Source organism: Microchirus variegatus (genome assembly GCF_963457635.1).
Source record: "Microchirus variegatus genome assembly, chromosome: 22".
In the NCBI taxonomy this organism is placed as follows: Eukaryota; Metazoa; Chordata; class Actinopteri; order Pleuronectiformes; family Soleidae; genus Microchirus; species Microchirus variegatus.
The window spans coordinates 8559025-8583569 of NC_139823.1; the positions used below are offsets into that span (position 1 = coordinate 8559025).

The 24545-nt window shown below is 40.8% G+C and overlaps 1 protein-coding gene across 1 annotated transcript; it reads right to left on the reverse strand.

The window, feature by feature from the left end:
• Nucleotides 1-1615: 1615 nt before the first annotated feature.
• grb14 (growth factor receptor-bound protein 14) lies at nucleotides 1616-22123 on the reverse strand (the record flags this gene model as incomplete). Its single annotated transcript, XM_083908458.1, has 9 exons — nucleotides 1616-1687; nucleotides 2001-2096; nucleotides 2193-2303; nucleotides 3426-3563; nucleotides 3641-3715; nucleotides 3838-3959; nucleotides 6130-6286; nucleotides 20768-20897; nucleotides 21936-22123. 9 exons carry the CDS (start codon nucleotides 22121-22123, stop codon nucleotides 1616-1618), a joined length of 1089 nt encoding a protein of 362 aa, XP_083764584.1.
• Between the last annotated feature and the right edge of the window lie 2422 nt (nucleotides 22124-24545).

Genomic DNA, 24545 nt, shown 5'->3' on the forward strand with positions numbered 1-24545 from the left:
TGTGGTACTGTATTGCCATCTAGTGTCTATGTAACACGACTCCATCTTCATCATTACTAGATGATTCCAGACAGAAAGCACCATTTTAAAAAGATTAGAGTGACAGTGAGGAGAATGACACACGGATACACATTTTATTCCTTTAAAGCTGCTATCTTGTGGGCGGCTCTTAATCGCTGAGCACGAAGAAATTCTTCTTATCAAGAATCAGGATTAACAAGAAACGTACCACCCTTTGTTCTCTAGCATCTATTTAGCTTTCAGTTCAAACAAGTGGGCAAAATACAGCAGTGTTTACTCTCTCTAGTCACTCTCACTCCTATGAAAGGGTTGCGTTGTGTTTCATTATGACTTTTATTTGAACCTATAAATCTCCCACCGGGTTTTGCTGATTCATGTACTCCTCTATCTTTTTCCGACTAATCCTCTTGGCAAGGCCAATGGTCACATCTGAAACTCCTAACAGCAGAGAAGAAGAGGTGGCGAGTTGTTAAAGCTGAGAGCAGCTGATCGCTGTGTATTTTTAGAAAGAAGAGGGCTCACGGACATGCTCGAAAGCCATAAATAGACCGTGTTCGCTGCCCCGAAAATACCCCCCAGTCCAGTCTGAGACTATTCCTGGGACAACAATCCGACATCGACACGCTGAAGGAACCTAATTTGTCCATCTATTACTGAAACGTTACACTGCTACTGTGTGTTTGTATTAAAGGTGCATTATGTAATAAATCTAAAGCAACTGGCCATAAAATCCCCCTAATATGTCACAGAGACTCAGGAATAATGTTCATATAACAAACTGAACTCACCAACAACAACAGTACAGACAAAATATTTGCATTAAAAAAATATATTTTGCAGACTGCAAATCATGTTTATGTTTTGAAATCATGTTTTGGCATGTGGCGCCACCTACTGCCATCTACTAATCATTGCAGTCAGTAGAGTCTCAGCTGCCGAGCAACCATGGGTTGCCAGTTACGTCTGAGCTACAATGGTGGAGAAAACGAAACCTAAAAGACTTCGGTATTTTGAATTTGAGTGTAGTAACCGTTTTTGGCCACATTCTTATATATGGCGCCTTTAAGATGAATGGAAATTTGAGGTATTTAATTAAAAGCAACGTGCTAATATCTAAATAATCAATCATTGTATTTGTAGCAATCCTGCCTACTGCAGCTTTAAAGGTGCATTATGTAATAAATCTAAAGCAACTGGTCATAAAATCCTCCTAATATGTCACAGAGACTCAGGAATAATGTTCATATAACAAACTGAACTCACCAACAACAACAGTACAGCCAAAATATTTGCATAAAAAATCTGCAAAAAAGTATTTTGCAGACTGCAAATCATGTTTATGTTTTGAAATCATGTTTTGGCATGTGGCGCCACCTACCACCATCTACTAATCATTGCAGTCAGTAGAGTCTATAGCTACCGAGCAACCACGGGTTGCCAGTTATGTCAGAAAACGAAACCTAAAAGACCTCGGTATTTTGAATTTTAAATCCATTTTTGGCCACATTCTTACGTATGGCACCTTTAATTATAGATTATACAACAGCCTAAAAAATACCTTTTAAAAAAAACATGTTTAAACAGTTACAGATCCTCAGCTTACCATTGGTGAGGTTTTTTGTTTTTGGTGAGGCTGGATGAAGTTTTGGTACAGCTGCATCCCATACTGAAATACATAAACATGACGATTGTCAATTATAGCCCGAGACATGCTACATTTAAAAATATAATAGTGATGAAAATAGACACATACAAATAAATCAGTCTCTTGTGCTCGCTAACCTTAACCCATATTATTTATAGATAAACATGACAGCGCGCGATGCTAAAAACGCTCTCCAGCAGACATCTAGACAATGGGCGCACTAATCCCGCATCGCACGGTGTTTTCCCTTGACCTTCTCCGAAAGTTAAATCTGATCGAAGCATCGACACAGCGTTCCTCCTTTAAGAAACAAGTGTGTGATCGGCAAGCCAACCTTCAACAAGCGCATGGCTGTGATCCAGCAGGTCCTGGTCGGCTCATCGTCTGCACAAAACAGCTTCAAGTCTCGGGCCGAACTGCACTTTGTGGACTGGAGGAGAGAGAAAATGCATCAAAACGAAACAATTATCCAGCTCTTTTTTTGTTGTTGTTGTGTAGTTTTACCTGAAAAGAAAAGTGATCATACCTTCACACAGAAGCAGTAATCTGCAGGTGCTCCGTGTAGTTTTTTGGCCGACAGGACGGTGTAGACGTCGCTGTCGCTGAAGTCAACAATGAACTGGAGATGCCTCGGTTCCTGTAAAAGACACAATAATATGCACTTTTATCTGATTTGAAATCATAGAGTTGGGTCTTTTCCACAGAATCTAATATAGAAAAGGACCTAATGAGTGCGTTCTAAAGATTTATATCAAGGCCAATTTAGAACAGGTGGAGTTTCGCTCACTTCATATAAAATGGTTATTTATCAATAAATCTATTTACAGCGCCCCAGACATGACGTGGGGGGGAAAAAAACTCTAATTTGTGCGCACCAAATACTAAATTGTAGCCAAGAAAGGGCTGACAGCGATTATAGTGTGATTGATAGTTACAAAGATATTCTTAAAAGCCTGGCATTGCAAGGAATCATTATTGCAGAATCATTATTACCAAATTATTACACAAAGTAATATTTGGTGCACAAGTTGTTATGTGTGGGGCTCTGTACCTATCGGTATTTCAAGGTCTGGTTAAACAATACATTTAATGAAATACATTTTGATGGTGGTTCTTTTGAGACGTAGTATGAACAGCAAAATTTCGAAAGAAGAAAAAAAAGCACAAGGACTCCCACTGTTCTGCTTTCATGTGACACACTCTTCCCACTTCCTTGTTTTAAGTAAAGCCACAGCTGTTAGTGTCTGCGCCAACTGACCAGAAATGTGTGTGTATGCGTGTGCACTGTACCAAAGCGTTCCTGTGCACGACAACAAAAGGTCTACTGTTGTAGGAAACGAAAGCAGTTGAGAAGTTTGTGTTGGCATGGCTGGTGCCGAGGTATAAGGTTCACTTGTCAGCAGCTTTCAGGGCGCTGTCTCTGCCTGGCTGCTGTGCCAGCTGACCTAAGGAAAATCAAGCTCAACCTGTTCCAGTGCCCTCTCGCAACACGAGTGATATGAATGAACTTGCGGTGAAAAACCGACGACATTTATATCAAATTGAGTGTTTTAATTTCGCTTACTGGTGCCAGGAGTTTTTTTAGTCTGTAAACGAGGACCATGTGCATTTAATTCAAGCACTGACGCGAATGTAATGCAATTACACATCAGATAAGACCTCATTATTTCAGTGAATTTCCCACTGGGATTTTATAGCGTTTGATTCTCCTAAAAGGCATGAAGCATCAATTTTTTTTTCTTTCTTTTTTTTGACTGACCTTGGAGGTTCCCTTATTCGAAAGGTAAAGGCCAGACCTCCGCAGCACAAAATAAAACTTCTTCCAAGATTTCTTGCTTTGCTCTTTGGCGTGAAGGTGTCCATGTATCTCAGGACAAGTGTTAGAGTTGAGAAAGGTCTGTATTGGGTGGACAAACATTTGTCAGTACAGTGCAGTTAATCAAAAAAATCAAAAAATAGACCAGGAAAACCTACCTGTATAAGTTGAGAGGGATCCACCATTCCATCCGTTTCAGTGGATATGGAGACCATGTGATCTGGGAAAAACTCCTACCAACGTGAGACATATTGTGGTGGGAATTCCCTGGCGAGTTAGTTCAAAGTGGGGGACGCGCCAAATCCAAAATGATGCGAATGAATCACCATTCACACAAATGTCATAACAAACTCACCAGTGGTTTCCTGAAGAATTCATATTTCGCATAATACTTCCTAAAATACAGCCGACTGTCCGAGTCCATCCCCCAGCCCGATAGCACCTCCATAACAGACTCATGGTCTTCAATGGTTCTCTCTGGTGACATGAGGGCGACATATCATACAAAACATCTGTTTTTACAACTTCCCTGCAGATAAAAGACAGCAATCTTAAGCAGGGACAATGCCAAACCAAAGATCAATAAACAACTTTTCCTGTGTTATATTGCTGACCTTTCAGGCACCAAGTTTGATGATTAACCTTTTATCAGTGTGCGTATTCTCTTGTCGAGTGTGGCTCTCATGTCAAACATTAGTACAACATTAACATAATATTTCCCAGAAAGGGACATGATGTTAAAATAATGGAAAACCCTTTTTTTTTCTTCAGATAGCCAGTGTTTTACGTGTAATCATATGGGTGTCAATGTTATTTGCTGAGTCAGGTGCAAATCTTCTACAGTGCCACTCACAGGCCTGGCATATGTACTACAGCTTTTTTTTTTTAGTTGCTTTAGGAGAGTTCTGTGTGGACGGAGACATTTCCTGAACCGATGCCGTGTTTATAGGAAACTTTTTCAAAACGGCAAAGAAAAAGATTCACGTTTCACTCACTTTATGTGTGAACGTGGCCTCAACTTAATGTGGCATTTCACTACCAGACCACGCCCCCTGCTGTGCTCCCCGATCCCACTTTCTCTCATGCAGCTCTCAGCCCACTTCTTGGCATTTTTTCAAATCAGGCATTGGGCAGAATTAGCCTCAGAAGGGAGAGTTTAGTTACCCTTTAAATATGAACAATGTCGAGGCAAATAAGCCTTTAGGCAACACGTAACTGCTTTATGAATGATTTAACAGAAGAGGTATTTATATACACCCATATGAACTATGAGTGTTGTGCAAACAAACTGCCTAAATACCATAAAACCACTTATCCCCATCTGCTTAAAGGTGCATTATGTAATAAATCTAAAGCAACTGGCCATAAAATCCTCCTAATATGTCACAGAGACTCAGGAATAATGTTCATATAACAAACTGAACTCACCAACAACAACAACAGTACAGACAAATATATTTACATTAAAAATATATATTTTGCAGACTGCAAATCATGTTTATGTTTTGAAATCATGTTTTGGCATGTGGCGCCACCTACCGCCGTCTACCAATCATTGCAGTCAGTAGAGTCTCAGCTGCCGAGCAACCATGGGTTGCCAGTTACGTCCGAAAACGAAACCTAAAAGATCTCGGTATTTTGAATTTGAATGTAGTAACCGTTTTTGGCCACATTCTTACATATGGCACCTTTAACCTTTCTCAGGGTAATTATGTCACATCAAGCACATGTTTTCCGTTTGAAAAATAACAATGATCAAGATTTGATGTTTTCTCTGAAGAGAAAACTTTGAAGACTGGAGCAGAACAGATGATTGATTTATGTGAAGTTTGCGATAGTGTGAAAATGCAGCTGAGAAAACCATTATGCAGATCACTGCCAATGCACCAGTCATATGACGTGTGTTTTCCACATTGACCTACTAATAACAATGTTATGCCTTTCATGCACCACTGATGAATGCAAAGGGAAGTGATCAGTATGTGTGGTTTGATTTACATATACTGACATCACAGTATATATATATTTGCACCTGACAGCAAACAGGTAGCGTTGCTCACAACATTTGAGCAAAACCATGCCAAGAAATGCTCGTACTGTAGGGTTGAAAAGTGCAGAGTGAGAGAAAATCTATACGGCTCAAGGTAGACAGTGATGTCTTCATTTATGCACTGCAGCTCTGCTAATGCATTACAAACAGAAGACGAGAAATACTTTTCAGCGTGACTTGGATCTGTCCTCCACCGTGTGGTTTGGGATTCAACAGAACACACGGGGAACAGTGATTTTAATCATCTGTCACATTTCACCAAGCCACCATTTACAGCTCCTTTCAAAATAAAGCAAAGCCCACTCGCCCATAAGACTTACATAATCCATATTTCACTATTAATGCAAGTACATACTGTAAATATGAATTTAAAAACCTGGTCTCATTAATGTTACAATAAAATGTGTCTTAAAAGCCGAAACCAATTTAAATGGCTGTACTTAATATGTAGAACCATGACCGTTAAGGAAAACCCATGTGGATCTGAGCAGTCATTGCAAACTGTATTAAACACATTTTTGCTGACCATGTTGTCATTTAGGTTTCAAGATTCTTACAAAAATACAGTCATTTTGCAAAAATAAACAAAAAACCTACCTATTCCCAGATGAGAGAGGTGTTCAAAAAGGGTCCAGCTGTGGTCGTCGATGCAGTGGTTCTTCAAGACGAACAGCTGGCATATGTCCCGTGCCGTGATGTCCGTTGGAACTTCTACCGCTCTGCTGGTGTTATCTTCATTATAAACTTTGATTACCTGCAACGTAACCGTTGGATCGACAAACATCATTCATCGGGGAAACGGCACCAAGTCGTCGTAAAAGCGACGATCGGTGTTGCACATGAGGAAATGCATCAGACAAACTAATCACTTTGACCTACAAACTGCACTTCAGTATCAGATTCTGCGTCGGTGGAAACGCAGTTCCAGGACGTAAAGGAGGAAAAAACCCTGCAGTAATCTTGCGATCGACATCCCACGCCTAGTTTAATTTACACAAATCTCAAAGTATAACTTACCCTCGCTCTGTTTGAAACCAAGCAGAGTTCTGATGCTGCACAAGCTCTGTAGCCTAAACATGGCTGAGTACACAGCATCTCTCTTTTTCTCTCTCCCTCCTTCTCTCAGTCACTTTACTCCGTCTGTGCTGCAGTGGAGCTGAAAAGAGGTAATAAGATAAAACTGCTTTTCTGACTCCACATATTTGTATTACTGTGGCTCAGTTTATTCACTCGTGGGTGGAGAGAGAGAGAGAGAGAGAGAGAGAGAGACTCGCAAAGCTCCAACCCCCTCTCTGTTCGCACTCACACACCAATTGCGAGCAGATTTTTTCAGCATAATGCCCTGCAATGGTCAAGAGAATCATTCAGTGGTGTTGCTTAATTATAGTTGGGTCATCATGGCCTTAAATTAAAGCTGGGCAGGATGAGTCTGTTTCCTGTGTGGAAAATAGACGACAGAGCTCTCCAACCAGACTGAGGTCTGAGCAGTTTCTCAGTGTTGAGGCTGCATTATGTGAAAAGTTTTTAAATAATTATTACAATAATTGTTCCTTATTAGTCCATATCCTTCCCGTGTACAGTTTTTGTTTGTTAAACCAGCAACAGCAACAATGGTACTGGGTGTTAGGTGGCAATAATGCACAATATATAATCTAATCTCCACTACAGTGACTTTGCAAAATCTAATAATAACTGAAAATAAATTCTATAACTAGAAATAATACTTATAGGCTACGTGCACAATGGAACTTCCGCCTAGCAACCGTAGCTGCTGGTACGCTGGGCTGCTTCCTGTTTGTCGTGTTGTCATCGACACACACACATCCACTGGAAACCTATGAAAGTTTATCGTACTACTGTACCGAGACGAATTTGCACAAAGGGGTACACAACAATGTAGGGTTGACGTTAGGGCTGGGCGATATGGCCTCAAATCAATATCACGATATATTGAGCAGCTCACCTCGATGACGATAAATGTTCGGTAAGTTCGAAGTTGCTAAATGACGTCATTGCCTAATTTGCATAATTGACCATTCGCCTAATATAAGTGTCCGAGTGTCTTATAGGGGCATGAACATACAGGTAGCCTGCCTACCCACACACACAGCCAAAAACAACTTTTATTGTTTACTTTTTTAAAATTTTTTTGAATTATCGAATGTATCGATAATGGCAAAATGACGTCGATTATCGTCTTAAATTCCGATAACGATACATTTTCGATATATCGCCCAGCCCTAGTTGACGTCCTGAGTTTTTAACTACGATAACCGTCTCTCTTGTATCCAAAAATCCGCTCATTTTTACGAATAAAATTGACTCTGCGACTAGCGTCTCCGGGAAATCACAATGACAACGCGACCTACCGGAAGCAGCCCAGCGTACCGGCAGCCACGGTTGCTAGGCAGAAGCTCCATTGTGCACGTAGCCTATTTAGTCTTCAAACAACAGCAAAACAAATTGTGACTATGTCACATGATAACTTAAAAAAAAAAAACATTTCAATTATAAATTGCATCTAACTCTAGGCCTTTAAACAAAATAAAAGGTTTTTCATCGGAACTGAAAAATCATTTATCTAACAACTAAAACTGCTTATCCATCTGGATAAGCAGGAAAACACATCTGAAATTACACATTTCATGTTCTGTATGTGCTTGTTGATCGAGTGGAGTGGATAAATGACTTAATGTCCACTTGCGAGGGTTTTAATCAACATAACGCTGAAAAAAGACGAGCAATAATCTATGACAAGAAGCGCAGTGCTGTGAGTGGACCAAACCACTGAAATATGGGGGGGGGGGGGTTATCCTACTCCTACAACTACAACAATCCTGCTATCAAAACGATTAATTTCTTTTCATAATGTTTGCACTCAACAAACACAGCATCAGCTATGACGTCACCATTTCATGTCTAATGAGGCTGCATTGTCTAACAAAGACAATCGGCCTGCGTTAGTCCAGCAACCGATGTGGATGAGATTATTATGTCAATGCAAATATTCCTTTGAAAGCAAACTCACAAACAACACAATAGAGTCTTTGCTTGTGGCTTTTGGAGAATCTGCCAAATCAAATTAGTCGGGCGTCACGTTTCAACAGCAACTGGGTCTGTGGGTTTGTGGGTAATGACACTGACAGCGAGGTCACTCCTGTCACAACATGTGAGTGAATGATATTAGTGACATAAGTGGTTCGCTGTTTGAATGTTGGTTGAACTGGATGTTGCTGGTTATTACTGTTAGTTCAGGACTGCCACGTTACGCAATTATGATGAGACGATCAATAAAGAGACTCATTTGGTTTTAACCCTTTAACACCGAGCATATCGCAGACGCCGCGTTTGCACAAGCGCTTTGCATTATCGCAATTACGCAACGGTTTGTGCTAGTGGAAAAATTCTGAAAGCTGAGAAGCTGCACGTCAAAGACACGTGAATATTATGGTAATTCACATAATACGCTGTTGCAAGAAGCCGGCAAATCAGTATCTTTGTCGCCAGAGAGGAGAGATTTGGAAAAACCGCCTCTACAGAGTATTTTTTGTTTTATAGTCAAATTTAACAGGCAAAATCTGGTATTCGTGTACAACTACAGTGTTCTTTCAATTAAAACGATGTGTTTTTCTCCATTTTAAATTGTTAATACGCTATTTTCACATGCAGTAAATTGCAAATAACTCCCACATATTTAAAGGTGCCATATGTAAGAATGTGGCCAAAAACGGTTATTACATTCAAATTCAAAATACCGAGGTCTTTTAGGTTTCGTTTTCTGATGTAACTGGCAACCCGTGGTTGCTCGGCAGCTGAGACTCTACTGACTGCAATGATTGGTAGACGGCGGTAGGTGGCGCCACATGCCAAAACATGATTTGCAGTCTGCAAAATATTTTTTTCAATGCAAATATTTTGGCTGTACTGTTGTTGTTGGTGAGTTCAGTTTGTTATATGAACATTATTCCTGAGTCTTTGTGACATATTAGAAGGATTTTATGGCCAGTTGCTTTAGATTTATTACATAATGCACCTTTAAAGTTATTGTGGAAAAATGGGCAAAAGCACAATTTTTTGGTTAAAATAAGCAAAACAAAGGCATTTTGAGGCTTAGGTGATAAAGGGTTAGCTATTAAGTGTATATTTATGATTATCAGCCTATGTTACTTTTGCATACTGTATAGCACGACCTCCTTCTTCCATAGCATTGGCTTTAATGAACTTATAATTTACTGTGAGTGTGAATAAGTAAATATTGTTCCCGACTTCAGCACAGCCTTTATCTGTATGCATATTATTAACTCCTTCACAAGTGGACGAGAGACAGGAAGTTTACAGTACACGGTGCGCTAGTGTGGTTTTAACATTACAAGTGTGTGTTGTAAGACCTGTGCCAGCTCATGGGTGGGTCTGTGTTCCACTGTTGAGATTAAGCACACTTTGCAAACAAAGTGTTGCCTGGAAGTTGGATCACATGATCTCAAGTCACTGATGCCACCTTTTGCAAAAAAAAAAAAAAAAAAAAAAAGCACAGACATGCACTTTCCACAATCCTGCTGTTTAGTTGCATCACCTGAATAGACATGGAAGATACAATTTTTAGGCAGCAATTTCCTTAGAATGTATTCAATACTCTGTTTAAGGGTGCTATACATACTGCATGCTTGCCTCCTCTTCCTCACATAACACTTCAGACACTGATATAGCTCGCGTACCACTGGTGGTACACTTACCTCAGTTTGAGAACCATGGCATTAGGCAATTGCTATGAAATTTGGTACAAATGTGAATGGCTCCCAGAGGACGAATCCTACAGATTTTGGTAATCCTGTGACTTTTCCTTTCCTTGTGCCAGTGCCACCATGATGCAGATCATGTGGATTTGACATTCATATCATGTATTTACTTCTGAATGAATTGTAATAGCTTTTAATAGCATATATCCCCTGATTTTTTTTCAACTCGGCCTCCCTTTCTTCTGGACACTTTTGTGTGCAGCATGTTTTTTAAGGGCAAGAGAAAGCAAAAGCACTCGGAGAATTCACACATCCGCCAAGGACATGCGGTTTCCCCACAGTGTCAATACACTCATCTCTGGCTCACCACAAAAATTAGATTATCTTCCTTAAGCCAAAACAGACATCCCCAAAAAATCTGTTCTTCAGATGCATACTACTGTTGCTTTTGGGGCAACAGTAGATCCGATTGTTGGTTCTTACCTTCCTCAAACTAACTGGCAACCTTTTTTCAACCCTTTTATTTTTTAATTCTAGTTGCATGTCTTACTATAGCCCCTTTAATTCTGGTCAGAAAAGTGTTTTTATCTCACATAATTCACTCTAAAAACACAGACGTATAGTTGTATTTAATACAGGGTTCTCCAATTGATATAATAGATCAGAAAACGTATACTAAGATTGTAAGTGATCCTGGGTTTCTGGGAAACCAAATGAGCAACCAAAAACTAACGTTAGGAAAACTTTACATATCAACCACTGGAGAACGTAGGGGGGAACCTTTGCCGCAACCAAGCGGTAACGTTCCCGTCCCCATTCTGTGAACCAAAACTTGTTCGCTGGGTTCAAGTGATGTTGCATTTCAAATTACAACTTTCAGCACATCAATTGAGAAATAAAGAGGCAGTTTAGAATGTGAACAGATTGTCCCAATTGCATCATAATTACTGTAATTACCACACTCAAAGTAGTTGATCTAGTTCCACAATCAGGTCGTTGTATTGTTATTATGCATCAATGTTTTACACTCGGCAATCAAAACCACTGAGCAGACAGTGCTGTTAATCATTGTTTCAGCGGTGATAATGAATGGCCAGGCAAGGTAGCGCACACCACGCAACCCGCCCTGTGTTTTTTTTTTTATCAGTGAACACAGAGCAGCATTCATCGGCACGTAACCCTGATCCAAATGTACACAATGCTTTCACCTGACGAGCATTCATGCCCGTCCACGTCACGCGTCAGTCAAGCACACCTACTGTTGCGACATGCACAAAAAATATAAAGAATGATAGACAGATAGATTATTGTTTCTCAAGGACAAAATGGCAAGTCCGCTTTGGCTCTGAATCAACTTTGAGAAATGTGTAAATACGTGAGTGCAGTCATGCGAAAGATACATTATGGCACAACGGTAATCAAACACCATCTTCCCCAACAGTGGATCGAGAACCAGTCTATTCAAATGGCGGCTCGTGGGCCACATGCGGCCCAAAAGCAACCTCTTAGCGGCCCAGCCAGTGGTCCCACTAAACAAAATACTAGAGAGACACTTTTCACTGTCCCTTAAAGATTCCTATTATATATAATAAAATAATAATATGTGTATGCGTTCTTTTAATGCAGTATTTGATGTATCTTTCATACATCTGCACTGGTTTTAAATGTGTCCTCCCCTGTGGAAAATATTTGGCCCAGCTAATGTCCAGGTTTGGAAAAAAACTGCCCAACTGAGTTTGTAACTGAATAGCCCTGATCAAGAAGGTGTGGAGGATTTCATCCTAATCTGATTTGGTTCTGTCCGAATGATGAACTTAAAGCGTGTGGTAGTTTGGTGCTGTGTTTGCATTAATATTAAAAATGTGTTTTGCATGGATGTATGCATGTAAACAGGAAGCAGATAGCTAATTAGAAGCAGCAACCAAATAATGGATCAGTTAGACTCTATTATGCGACTGCGATCCACACTCGGAACTCTTCATTACAGGTTTAAATGGACAGTGCGACAGAATATGTTGTGTTTTTAAATGGCTTTCAAGAGGCTTTCGAAGAAAAGCAAGAACATAAAGTCCACACGATGCAGAGTAAACGCAGACGTGGATTAGACGGGACTATATATAGATTTGTTGAATAGAGACTCCTCTATTAGACCTTCTTATCTCAAGGACAGGACAGCGTGAGCCATGTTGCCAATTAGACTACTATGATTTAACCTTGAATCGCACTCTCACAGCTGCAGCTCTATCACTGAGTGGTGGCGGTTGGTGGAGGTTGCAGCCTGCAGCCTCGTCTCTCTCTCTCTGACATTGAAAAACATTGAGAAACGTATACTCCCTGCTCCCCACTGTTACACCGCGAGAGAAAAATATGGAGCTCAAACCTCGATACAAGACTCTCTGTAACGGCCAGACCGAGTTTTTACCATCACAGCTGTGCAGTATGTCGTGTTATTGGTACTACTATACGGCTACTAAACGACTTAAAAGTACAAGTAGTATTCACAAATGAGGAGAATAATAAGGGTTGTTTAGAAATGCTCCCAGTTATGGTTAAAATCCTTCCAATGAGTCCGTTAATTCAAAGAATTTGCCTCAATGGGCCAACATTTTTCCCAAGAATCCGTTCTGACCAATTGTTGCAGACAAACTATGCGTAAAACACATGGATATTTATCAAGATAAAAACTTATTATCACATGGTGCTCATCCAGAGGTTTTGGAAAAAGCAAAAAACAATGTGCGATCAGAGAGAGAGTATCAAATTCATCCATGATTCCTACCCGTTTCTGCAGACAGAGCGGTGTGATGGCAGGCAAGGTGACTCTTCTCGCATGGAAATTCATGCCTCTGTCTTGGATGCACGACAAAAAAAATATCCATACAGAATAACGGAAAAAGTAAATAATTGTAAACAAATTGCGGGTTCAAGCGAGGATGATGAATTTCTACTGTATAATTTTTTTGTAATTTAACCTGAACGATTTTTTTCCTCCATGTTTACTTTATCCTACGGAAAAACCTCTCCGAGCTGAGATCCTTGACAATGAAAGTGTGAGAAACTCAGTCATGTTGCCTCCCCACAACTCAAACTCCTCCTTTGTCCTTGGAAACGTAAAAAGCTTGTTCCTTTTTCTCTACTTTTAGAAAGGCAGTTCTGAAAAATAAAGCTCAAAGTCAGGGGGGGGGAGAAAGAAGGAGGGAAAAAAAAGAAAAGGTTTTCTCATGGTGCAGGGAGTAAAAAATATACAATTCAAGGTCAGAGAACGCTAAAATAAGTGAATCAAAATAACAAATTCTGGGAATGTGATAATGTCGAAAAGCAAAGTGAGCGAGCTGACGATTTCCCAGACATGTTCATGATGTCAGTTCATGATGTTTGATGCACTGCTGATAAGGATACTGGCAAAAAACAATCTGTAAAAAACTAAGATTATGTTTGCATATTATTATTATTGTTATTATTATTATTATTATAGAGCAGAACAATGACAACTCATCACTTTCAGATCTCTACCATCACAGCCGATGCACACTTTTAGCCCTCTCCAATTAAAATGGTTGGTTTTCTCTAAGTTCAGGGTGCTTTAAGGCATACTTTTCACCAGATGTGTGACTTTCAATTACTGACGATAAGGTTTTTTTTTTTCTTTGCTTATGAATTATACTTCTAATGTGAAAGGGGCATCGCAGATGTAAATTTGACACAGAAAAATAATAGTTGATCAGATCTCGGTTCCACTTGGTCCTGTGAGAACAAGGGAAGTGCATCATTGTTGTCGTCCTCAGACGTGGAGCGAAAAATGGAGCAGTCCAGAGTGAGAGTTCTGGAGGTTGACAATAATGTAAATGTGATCATATACAGTGCTTAAAGGCGCCATATGTAAGAATGTTGCCAAAAACGGTTACTACATTAAAATGCAAAATACCGAGGCCTTTTAGGTTTCCTTTTCTTCGCCATTGTAGCGCAGACGTGGTTGCTCGGCAGCTGAGACTCTACTGACTGCAATGATTGGTAGATGGCGGTAGGTGGCGCCACATGCCAAAACATGATTTCAAAACATGAACATGATTTGCAGTCGGCAAAAAAGATTTTTAATGCAAATATTTTGGCTGTACTGTTGTTGTTGGTGAGTTCAGTTTGTTATATGAACATTATTCCTGAGTCTCTGTGATATATTAGGAGGGTCTGATGGCCAGTTGCTTTAGATTTATTACATAATGCACCTTTAACAACCACCACTCAATGTAAGGTTTATGCCATTGATTATCAAACTAGTTTTTTTTTAACATTTCTCTAATGGTTAATACACCAGTATGTTGAAGCTCTTTAACCGAAATGATGTTTTTAATGCTAAAATATAATTCATTTTCATGCACTGTTTGGAAAAAAAACACATCATTTTTATTTAAGATGTAAAATTATAGTGATTCACTTGCATTCCTGAACAGAAAAAAAAATTGTGTTTTGGTTATAAAAAAAAAAAAAAAGAGGTGAATTTCTATGTTTCTCGTTTTTATGGCAGGTGGTCTAATACATTTGTTAAACACTGTACATAATTAATGTGTGTCTCTAACTATTCACTTCTATACGGAGTCATTTGACAAGTTTACAGAAGATACCAGTGCACAGGAAAGACTGACCTGTCAGGTATTTAACAACAGGTCCAGTCAGGCTTTCTGGTTTTGGTAATCTCTATAGATCTTGTCCTGTTGTGTTTGTTTCTGATAGATGACGTATGGCGAGGATTTTTGAAGATAATTTTGTGTTTAACTGTTGGTGTGGTCTTCGTGTTGTCTAGAAACTCACGTTTTTGTCTAGTCAGTGTCACATTATAACTTCACGCCATGGAGTAGGAGTGAAGTATTGTTTTTAGAGGCTCTGTCTGTGCTTCCGCACTTGAACTTGCCAATAATGACCAACAGAGGCCGCCAGAGGTGTGTTGCGTGAATGGAGTGAAGTCTGCCATCTCTGATTGTCTTGTTTACGTTGTAATGCTGCAGGAATCACAATTAACCTTCAATGGGGGAAAAGGAGTAGGAGCGGCTTTATATATCCCTTGGGAAAAATGCTTTTTCCAGTATTTTCCTGACATCTACTGTGACATATAGGGTTTGTGTGTATGGAAAATGTCTATTGTCCATGTAGTATTTTTAAAACAAAAACTTTGCATTGCTTTCTAGACATAAACTCTCACATATGCAGTGCCCAGTATCGTATTTGACTTTATTGCGCTGACTGTGGACGCTTGGAACCCATGTCATTGTCCTCTCTTTCAACTTGTGAGAACAGACAGGAGAAGAACCTCCCACAGCAGCGTGCATGTTTATCTGAAAACACAGTACAATGACTTGGGAGAGCACAGACAAACAGACGCTGCTAGTTATCACCGTAGCTTAAAATGAATCGGAATTAATGGAGCCTGAATGATAACGGAGTCTCCACAGCTCTCATAATAAACCGAGCTCCAGACACACTGTCCTTGATCACAGCTGATTCTTAGTCACCTTACACAGTGAGACTGTAAAGCCATGTCGTGTTACAATCCTAATTGAAGGATGTTTAAATGTTAATGCACGTTTGGGAGTGTCTCATGTTTCACGTGCTTCGCTTTGTTTTGACAGTAAGCAGCTTTCTAATAATTTAGTGGTAGTGAGAACATCTTTAGGTGATTTATATCTATTAAATGTGACCCGGAGGACCATGTAACATCTGCTGTAGGGGAGAGATTGAAGCGCTGAGGTAAGAACATGGACATGGATGCGTGTTGCATCTGAAATAACATCTCCAAAGTGACGGGCATTTCCTCTGAGTCATGCAGTTAAACTGAACACTCAACACCGTCTGGCTGTGTGCTTCAGGTTTCTGGTGAGAGTCCAACCATGACTGCCCACTATATTCCTGGAAAGTGAAGGCAGTGCCAGCTATACTTGGACATCCCCAAAAATAATTTATATTACCAGCGCATTTTGGACGAACAGCACTTTTGTCATGACGGTACAGTCTAAGCCACGGTGACACTCTCCCTTATCGACAGTTTTCGACGTGCTACTCGTCCGCACGATGACACAGCTGGCTGTGTGTCTGCCGTGACGGTGACAGTCTGAGAAGCTGAATCCCCCTCAGCGTTGCCAGCGGGCACTTTTCCTGAGGTCAAGCTCAAAAGTGCAGGAGGATTTCATTTCACAAAGTAATCTCTCATGTCACAGTTGTATGTCTGAAACAGCTGAGGTAGCACAGCGCGCACACTGATTTATTCACCATGGAAACCGATCTCTCCTAACAATCCGGCTGTCTTAACCTAATGTACACTGCATTTTTGTGTCGGGTTCACCTCAGTACACAGCAACTTCAAGTGCATTTTGACATATAGCAACTCGTTATGTCCTTGACAGAATAAGGCTATCATGACATGGTGGTATTGGTGAAATGAACAATAGTGCAAGCACAGTAGGACTCTGATTAACTAGTTTCACATAAGTGCAAAAGTGGAATAGTTGTTTTGTTCTAACATGCTCATTTATTAAAGCTCCCATAGAGTGGTTAACTCGTTTTTATGGACAAAAACCTCCTAGTTGCTGGAAATGGGTGATAGAAATCTCTCCTCACTGAAGCTCTCCTCAGCTGCAGTGTTTCAGGCTGAAATCTCACCCCCAGAAGACAGACTGTGTTGTGATTGGCCAGCCAACGAGAGTTTTCCCAACTGTCTTGTGATTGGCCAATACCTGGAAGTGACGCAATCAGCACACCCGCTCTCAGAAGCGCAGCTCCCCCTCTGGAACGGTGGATGCACTGCTACTCATTATCAAAACACTGTTTTAACAATGTTTAAAAAATAGCTTCGTCACGACTCCCCGCCTCAGTCCATTTTACGACTTTGACCCGGAGTCGGACACAGAGTCAGAAGACACTGTCGCAAGTGAGACACCTCCACATCGGATGTTCTTCTTCTTCTTCTTCTTCTTCTTCTTCTTCTTCTTCTTCTTCTTCTTCTTCTTCTTCTTCTGTGGTATAATGTACGCAACCGGATGTGCCCGGACTAAGCTGACGTGCTAATTGCGTCACTTCCAGGTACCTGACCAAGACAGCTGGGAAAGCTCTCGGCCAATCACAACACAGTTCTGTCTTCTGGGGGTGAGATTTCGGTCTGAAACAGCGCTACTGACGAGAGCTTCAGTGAGGAGAGATTTCTATCGGCGCGTTTGCAGCAAATATGACCCCAAAAGACACACGGGTCGGCTCAATGTATGTATATATTATGTATTTCATCATAATGGTGCTTTTCCACGACACAGTCCCGGTACAGCTCGACCTGACACATTTTTCCATTAGTGGTAGTACCTGGTACTTTTTTAAGTACCTTCTATTGCGAGGATCCAGGCGAGCTGAGACAACAATACTGTACGTGACGTCGTCAGAGTGTCGTCCCTGGAAGAGTCATGAGCGCGACGTCCGACACGAAACCGAACAATGCCGAACTTCAGATCAATTAAAAAGACATACAATTGCTGAAAATGTGTTAATCTCCAACATCTAGCAAGGAAATGGCTAAAATCTCAACATTGAACAGAGGAGTGTATTTAGCGACTGCAGTGATGCGATCGCAAGCGGCATCACAACCCCCTGCTGTTGTATTTCAATGAATGTATTGCACTGAACGAACGATTCCGTGAATGAATCTATTTAATTAACCGAGTAGAATGATTCAGTTACACCAAAAACAACTGCTTTACAAGTCACTAGTCACTACTTTGTGTAAAACAAAGTCTCAGAAGTTTCATGCAGCCATGCTATGATGACTCTGCCCACGTTGACGAGGTACAATAATAATGGAAAGCCATACCAAACCGTTTGGAGTCGAGCCGTATGAGGGCTACACCCATCCAGCAAGTCTCTAGAGTGCGCTGCTGAAACCAAATACAAAGCTGTGAAATGAGGATTATCCTACAAAAACAACAGTTCAGTCGACTGTGCTGTGTTTGCTTTCTTAATACTGCTGCTGAAAAGGGAGATCAAGGCAGGCAAAGTCCTGGCTGTCAGGGTCATGAGCAGCAGGCACCGGCCTTAAGATGCATAAGGAGCTCTCTCTAACACAATTTGCCAACAGGGGTGATTTATTGTTGCAAAGCAAGGTCAACCTGATCACAGATGATATAAAGACAGATAAGAATCTTGCATGGAACAGTCTGTAACACCAACGTAACACTTTTTCCCAAAAAGCTAAGCTTTACCGACTGATACAGCAACTTTAATTCTGGTTTGTCAGCCTGATAAAGTCGTTGCCCAATGTGTTTTTTTTTGTATTTTTCCAAAATCCCCTTTCTAATCTATTCATGTTGCAAGCAGTCAACTGAGGGTAACGACAGATTCCCCCGACATGAAGAAGGAGAAGACTGTGGAGGAGGACACCATGATTTGTTTATCTATGAATTTCCATGGCATCTGTTCAAGTGCCTTTGCAGGATGAACTGACAGCGTCATGCCACAGCTCTCTGAATTGAGACGTACAATACGATGTGTCATGAAACCTTGTGCATATGGATTCTATGCATGGAGCTTTTATAGTCTGCGGAGTATTGACAAGGCAGTTCTGGCTCTCTGTGTGTACTGTATATGACTCTGAATAGGTATGGATAATGCTGTTGTGGTGCGCTCTTGTTAGCTCGAAATACGTGCCCAGATTCCTAAACATGATCGCTGCTCATTTTTGTCTACAAATATCCTGATTAGACTGAGTGGTTTAAGAATATTAATGTTATTTATCACACAAAAAATGCCAAATTCATGAAAATCCCAAAATTCTGACAGTGTGATTAGTGAGGATGCAATAGAAGGGCACATGATGTCATAAATCAAGCAATCCTACCACACTGCCTGCAGAGGAGAAAATTCTAATTTGTCCGTGTATAAACTGCACCTTAGCAAAAAAAATGCCAGACGCAAATCTTCGTAAATATTTTCATCCTCAGTCTGAAGACAACACACGAAGAGAGGTCTGACACTGGTGGACTAATGGTCATGTAGCTGCCAAGCTCTGTAATATTACATTTTCCCATGAGTCACTGCTTTGAGCTGCCCCCCTGCTGCTACACACACACACAGACCACAGAGATACTGGAAAAAAAAACAATGTATCGACAGAATCCAGGCACAATCAGACCCATAATTGTTGGCTTACCAGCATAATTAATATGTTCTGCTTTAAAAATGTAATATTAAGTTCTTTATAAATGCACAAATCAGCAAGAGATCACAAACTGAGACAAAGGCTGACTGCACAAAGCACTTAGACCAACACTGGCTTGGTTGCCACTGTTCTTTGTGTGAGTTATTGTATTATTAGATTTTTTTTAGTGTCGTATTTTGTGTTCTGTGGTGTGTTTCATCATCATCATCATAAATATATGATGTGCATAGTTATATATCCTCACCTGAAGGAAATGATTATTCATCATCAGTTGTGTATCACCTGCATTATGTCTGCAAAAGAATATGAGATTGTTAGATTTTAGAGTCAAATGACCAATTGGGTTATAGTAGTAATGTAATGACGGAGCTCCTAAATCCTGATGACTTTGTTTGTGTGGTAACTTTTCATGTGATAAATGTGGATGTGGCTCAGATTTAGCTGTCAACAGTGGCTCTGTGGTTGGTTATTAATTTAAATGAATCGCAGGAAATGGAGGTATTTTCTGTGTAACCTGTGTAGTGATAGCTGATTAGTTTGCAAGAGACATTTCAGCCGAATAAATCAATAGTCACCGGTTGGCAATGATGAGCCTGTTGCTGTTTATTGAAAACTAAGCAGTGAATTTGGTGATGTGACTGACAACTGCGTGTGCTGTGCTACATTAAAAAAAAACAAAAAAAAAAAACTTGCAAGGCATAGCAACTGTAACTAAGAAAGACGGGGGCTTTGTTATTAAACTGCGATTAAACGTTTTTAATTTCTACTAAATTCCAGGGGTGAACCTGTCAGATATGGCTCAGGTGAGACTAAAGTAAAACATTTTCCAGCCCCCAACACACACACACCCCCCACACACACACACACACACACACACACACACCCTGAGCTTAAACAAATGTGTCAGAGTGGCTCTTGGGCACAAGGCCAGGTATTTACTGAAGTTATAATCTAGTTTCCAGTATTATGCATGTCTATTTTTAATGTTATTTAGAGGCCGCACCGTAGCAAATGCAATTACGAATCTTAAGATCTCAAAAAAAAACATTGGATGTGACTGTGCTCACACTGCATTTTTTATCTCCTCACTGTGACTAATTTCCATACTCACATAACTGGTTCAACCATCCATAGGTTCTTAACTCGCTTACAAAACACACACTAAACATCATCTAACTCCACGTAATCAAATGTAAATTCTGCCGTTGTCCTGCAGTTGTGCCTCAGACTTTGCTGCATGGAGGAGCACATTGAAAAAGTAACACGTGCATCATAATAATACAAGTCTTAGTGTCTTATAAGTGAAAACACTCACCTGAGTTGCACTGCGTTTGGTCCATGGTAACAAACATTCAGACACAAAGTGGGGGAGGCTCGAGGAGAGAGGCTCGGGGAAGGGGTTTGGAACGGGAGAAGAGAACGACTCCTCTCCCTCTTTATTGCTCCTAAAGAATGAAAAACAGACGCGGTGAGTGAAAGAGACACATGTTGCACGGAGCACAAAGCGCTGCTCAGAAATTGATGTTCACACGTGTGCGTAAAGCTGACTTTGACTGTGGCATCGCAGCCATAATCAGTGAGACTGGACGCTACACTGCCGGCTACGACATCATCTGCGCCGCGTCCTCTGTCGCTCGCGTCCCATGCACAGGAATAATGAAGTATAAACGGAGCAGGTGAAAAACAAACTGACAGATCGCTCAAACGACACACCCCAACAGACTTTTGATAAGATGGGAGATAAAGTGCGCGCACATGAACCGCCCCCCTGACTTTGTTACTATAAAACACAGCGGTTGCATTCAGATAGAGTAAGACGCTTTAATTATAATCAAATAATCAATATGTAAAGAGATTATGTTATTATAATCACGATTTCTCACATTTTACAAACAAGGGCATGTATTTTTTGTTCCAAATTGTGAGCAGCGCAGGATGAAAATAGTTCATTTCATGTCATTGCAATCTACTTCCTTCTAAATCAGTCAGAAAGCAACATGCATTTTACTTTTTTCTTCTTTTTTTTTTTTTTTTTTTACAGTACACCGATAGATTTCACTGAAGATACACATTTCTGCACACTTGCAAAATAAAGGGCCCGGGGTTTGTGAAAGGTGCAGTTGTTGGACTGAAGCTTTCTTTACTGCTCTGTAAAAAAGCAGCAGTTACTGAGTTACTAATTATCTCCCACAGACTAACAGGTGTTTGATTCGATGCCAGCTCTTTAACGGCACTGTTGGAATAATACATTACGCTCCATCGACAGCTGCATTTGGGTCGAACCAATTATGTTTACAGGTACAAAGTCTGCACTACAGTTCCCTAAAGGACCTCTCTGTCTCACTCCTGCAAACACAGAGGGCGTACTATTCTTCTGCAGGGCAGTGTCCAGGAGAAAATAAACAACACGTTTTTAGTCGTTTTTAATCTTAGAAACAGAGTGGCATAATTCAGGGCAATTTCAAAGAAAATAGGAGCCATACCTGTTATCCTTGCACAGCGCAGTCCTGGTCTTCTGGGCATTTGGTGTTAGTGAAGGAGCTCGCAGAGGGATGAGGGCTGGGCTGACAAAGCCACTCACATTACCTCTGCCACTCTGAAAAATCTCTGCTTTCTCTCCGAGGCTCCTGGAAGTGCGTATTCTGTCCAGCGTGTTATTCATATCACTCATGTGGGCCGACTAAATCCAAGGCATCATCTGCAGAGGCAGAGGAGGAAGAGGCAGCGCTGTTACAGTGGGAGTGTGTGCAGAGAGCACAGTTGAAGCATAGCTGACTGGCGTGGCTCCTCTGCTCACAGCTCAGCAGAGTACAAACACACACACACACATGCAAACATGCATGCACACACACACACACACACACGGGCTCATCTGCTGCCCACGAGGGTGGCCCAGTGGGGCAAAAACGACCCCTCCTACCCAAACATGATCCACCACAATAAAGCTATTTTTAACACACCGACTCCCGAAACAGTCTTGCCCTGACACAGTAGTTTATTAATAATCCGTTTGCACAGCCATGTTAAGTATTTCTGTTAATGCTTCCCCTTTGCAATGTGAAGAGTAGGAATTGCATACACAAATCAGACTTACACAAAAAGGGGACGTCTTGTGTCCTTTGTCATGGGCTTCACTCTGGGATCCAAACTTAGTAAACTGTAGAAGGCAGAAGGCTCCTTGTGGGGGGTGGTTGGGATGATGATAACATCTCTGAAAGGTAATGTGTAACAGAGTCTGTCTGACAGGCTACTGGAGATACAGACTAACAGGCAGCATAGGTTTAAAGCACTGCCCCACCACGTCAACAGAGTGATTTGATTACTTTGGTGACTACGACAGAGCTCGGTCACTGGTCCAACATGTGATTGATTTTAGAATACAGAATAATGAATCAGTAAAAGGAGCTGGCAAAATGTCTTGTTGGGAGATAATCCGTGTCTTCTTGCCTCAGTTTAGCCACAATTCATTTAAAGGTGCATTATGTAATAAATCTAAAGCAACCGGCCATAAAATCCTCTTAATATGTCACAGAGACTCAGGAATAATGTTCATATAACAAACTGAACTCACCAACAACAAAATATTTGCATTAAAAAAATATTTTGCAGACTGCAAATCATGTTTTGGCATGTGGCGCCACCTACAGCCGTCTACCAATCATTGCAGTCAGTAGAGTCTCTGCTGCCGAGCAACCACGGGTTGCCAGTTACGTCAGAAAACAAAACCTAAAAGACCTCTGTATTTTGAATTTGAATGTAGTAACCGTTTTTGGCCACATTCTTACATATGGCACCTTTAAGTGTTGCTACCATAGCAAAAAAAAAAATGGCACAATGCAAGCGCTGCATGGCTCGGGATTTCTCTGACCTCAGCTCAATGCTCTGTGCTTTAAAAACAAACCCGTGCAAGAAAAACAATCTGTGATTGGAATAAGGATGTGCCAGCGCTGCTACAAAAACCCGGCAGTGTTAATATTAGTTTCTTGAGGTCGCTTTTGCAAGAGGAGAGAGAGCAGAGAGAGATGGGGGGGGGGGAATGATTCAGCTGAGGTCCTACAGTGTATTGATACAAGGACAAGAAACCCCAGGCAGCATGTGGGGGCCAGAAATAACTCACAGCCTGGAACACATTCTTTTGGTATCAGTCAATGCAAACGCTAATTACATTGGTGTTCGCTGAATGCCAGCTCTATTTTAGGGGAGTTAATAACAGTGTCTCACATTTCTGTAACATGCAGATCTAGGTTCATTATACGTGCATTTTGTACAGTAATGGATTTTGTATTCGTGGACTTGATCAATCGCACACAGATTGCTCTGTGCAAACGGAGCCTGTGACCGTCCACATCTGTGTCTGTGTCTCAACATCCTGCAGCAGCGAAAACGAGACAATGTATAGAGTCACTGTGGGCGTACTGTGCCACGCGAGATAAAGAGGCGAAAAGGAAATGAAACACTATCTTTCACACAGATATAAAGAGTCGATAACAATATATATTAAGACCAACAAAAATAAATATATTCTTTATTTTTTGTTCATTCTATGCAATTTTCTTTTATGATCTGGACATTTTACCTTGAGACATCTTTATATCTTGCCATTGGCTCTTTCTGCAATCTCTGTGATTTCATATACTGGCCTAGTGGTAAGGAAAGACATTTTATAAATAAAATGCATTGTTTTTATTTTTAGTAGTAGTATTATTATTATTATGGTATTTATGTAGTGGCTCTGAAATACACATTTGATTAAAAACAGGAAGCAAACATCACCTCATCCATGATTTATCTCTGTCCATTCTGCAGGTGACCCCCTCAGCATGTCACGGACAAAAAAAAGGACATTTCTCTTTGCCGTGCAGTCGGTAATGGCTGTCACCGAGGTTGAGGTTGTCCGTGTCGACAACAGGTAAGCCTGTTGTTTGTATCCGCTATGAAGTTGTAGCAGTGTGATGAAAAAGGAAAAACAGTTGATGCGAGAGGGTGATGTTATGGCTCATGTGTAAGGCCCTAGACTTATTAAGCTAATATTAGGGTTAACTATAAGCATGCGTTCTTTACTCTAATCTGCTCCTGCTGCAACACATCCTGGA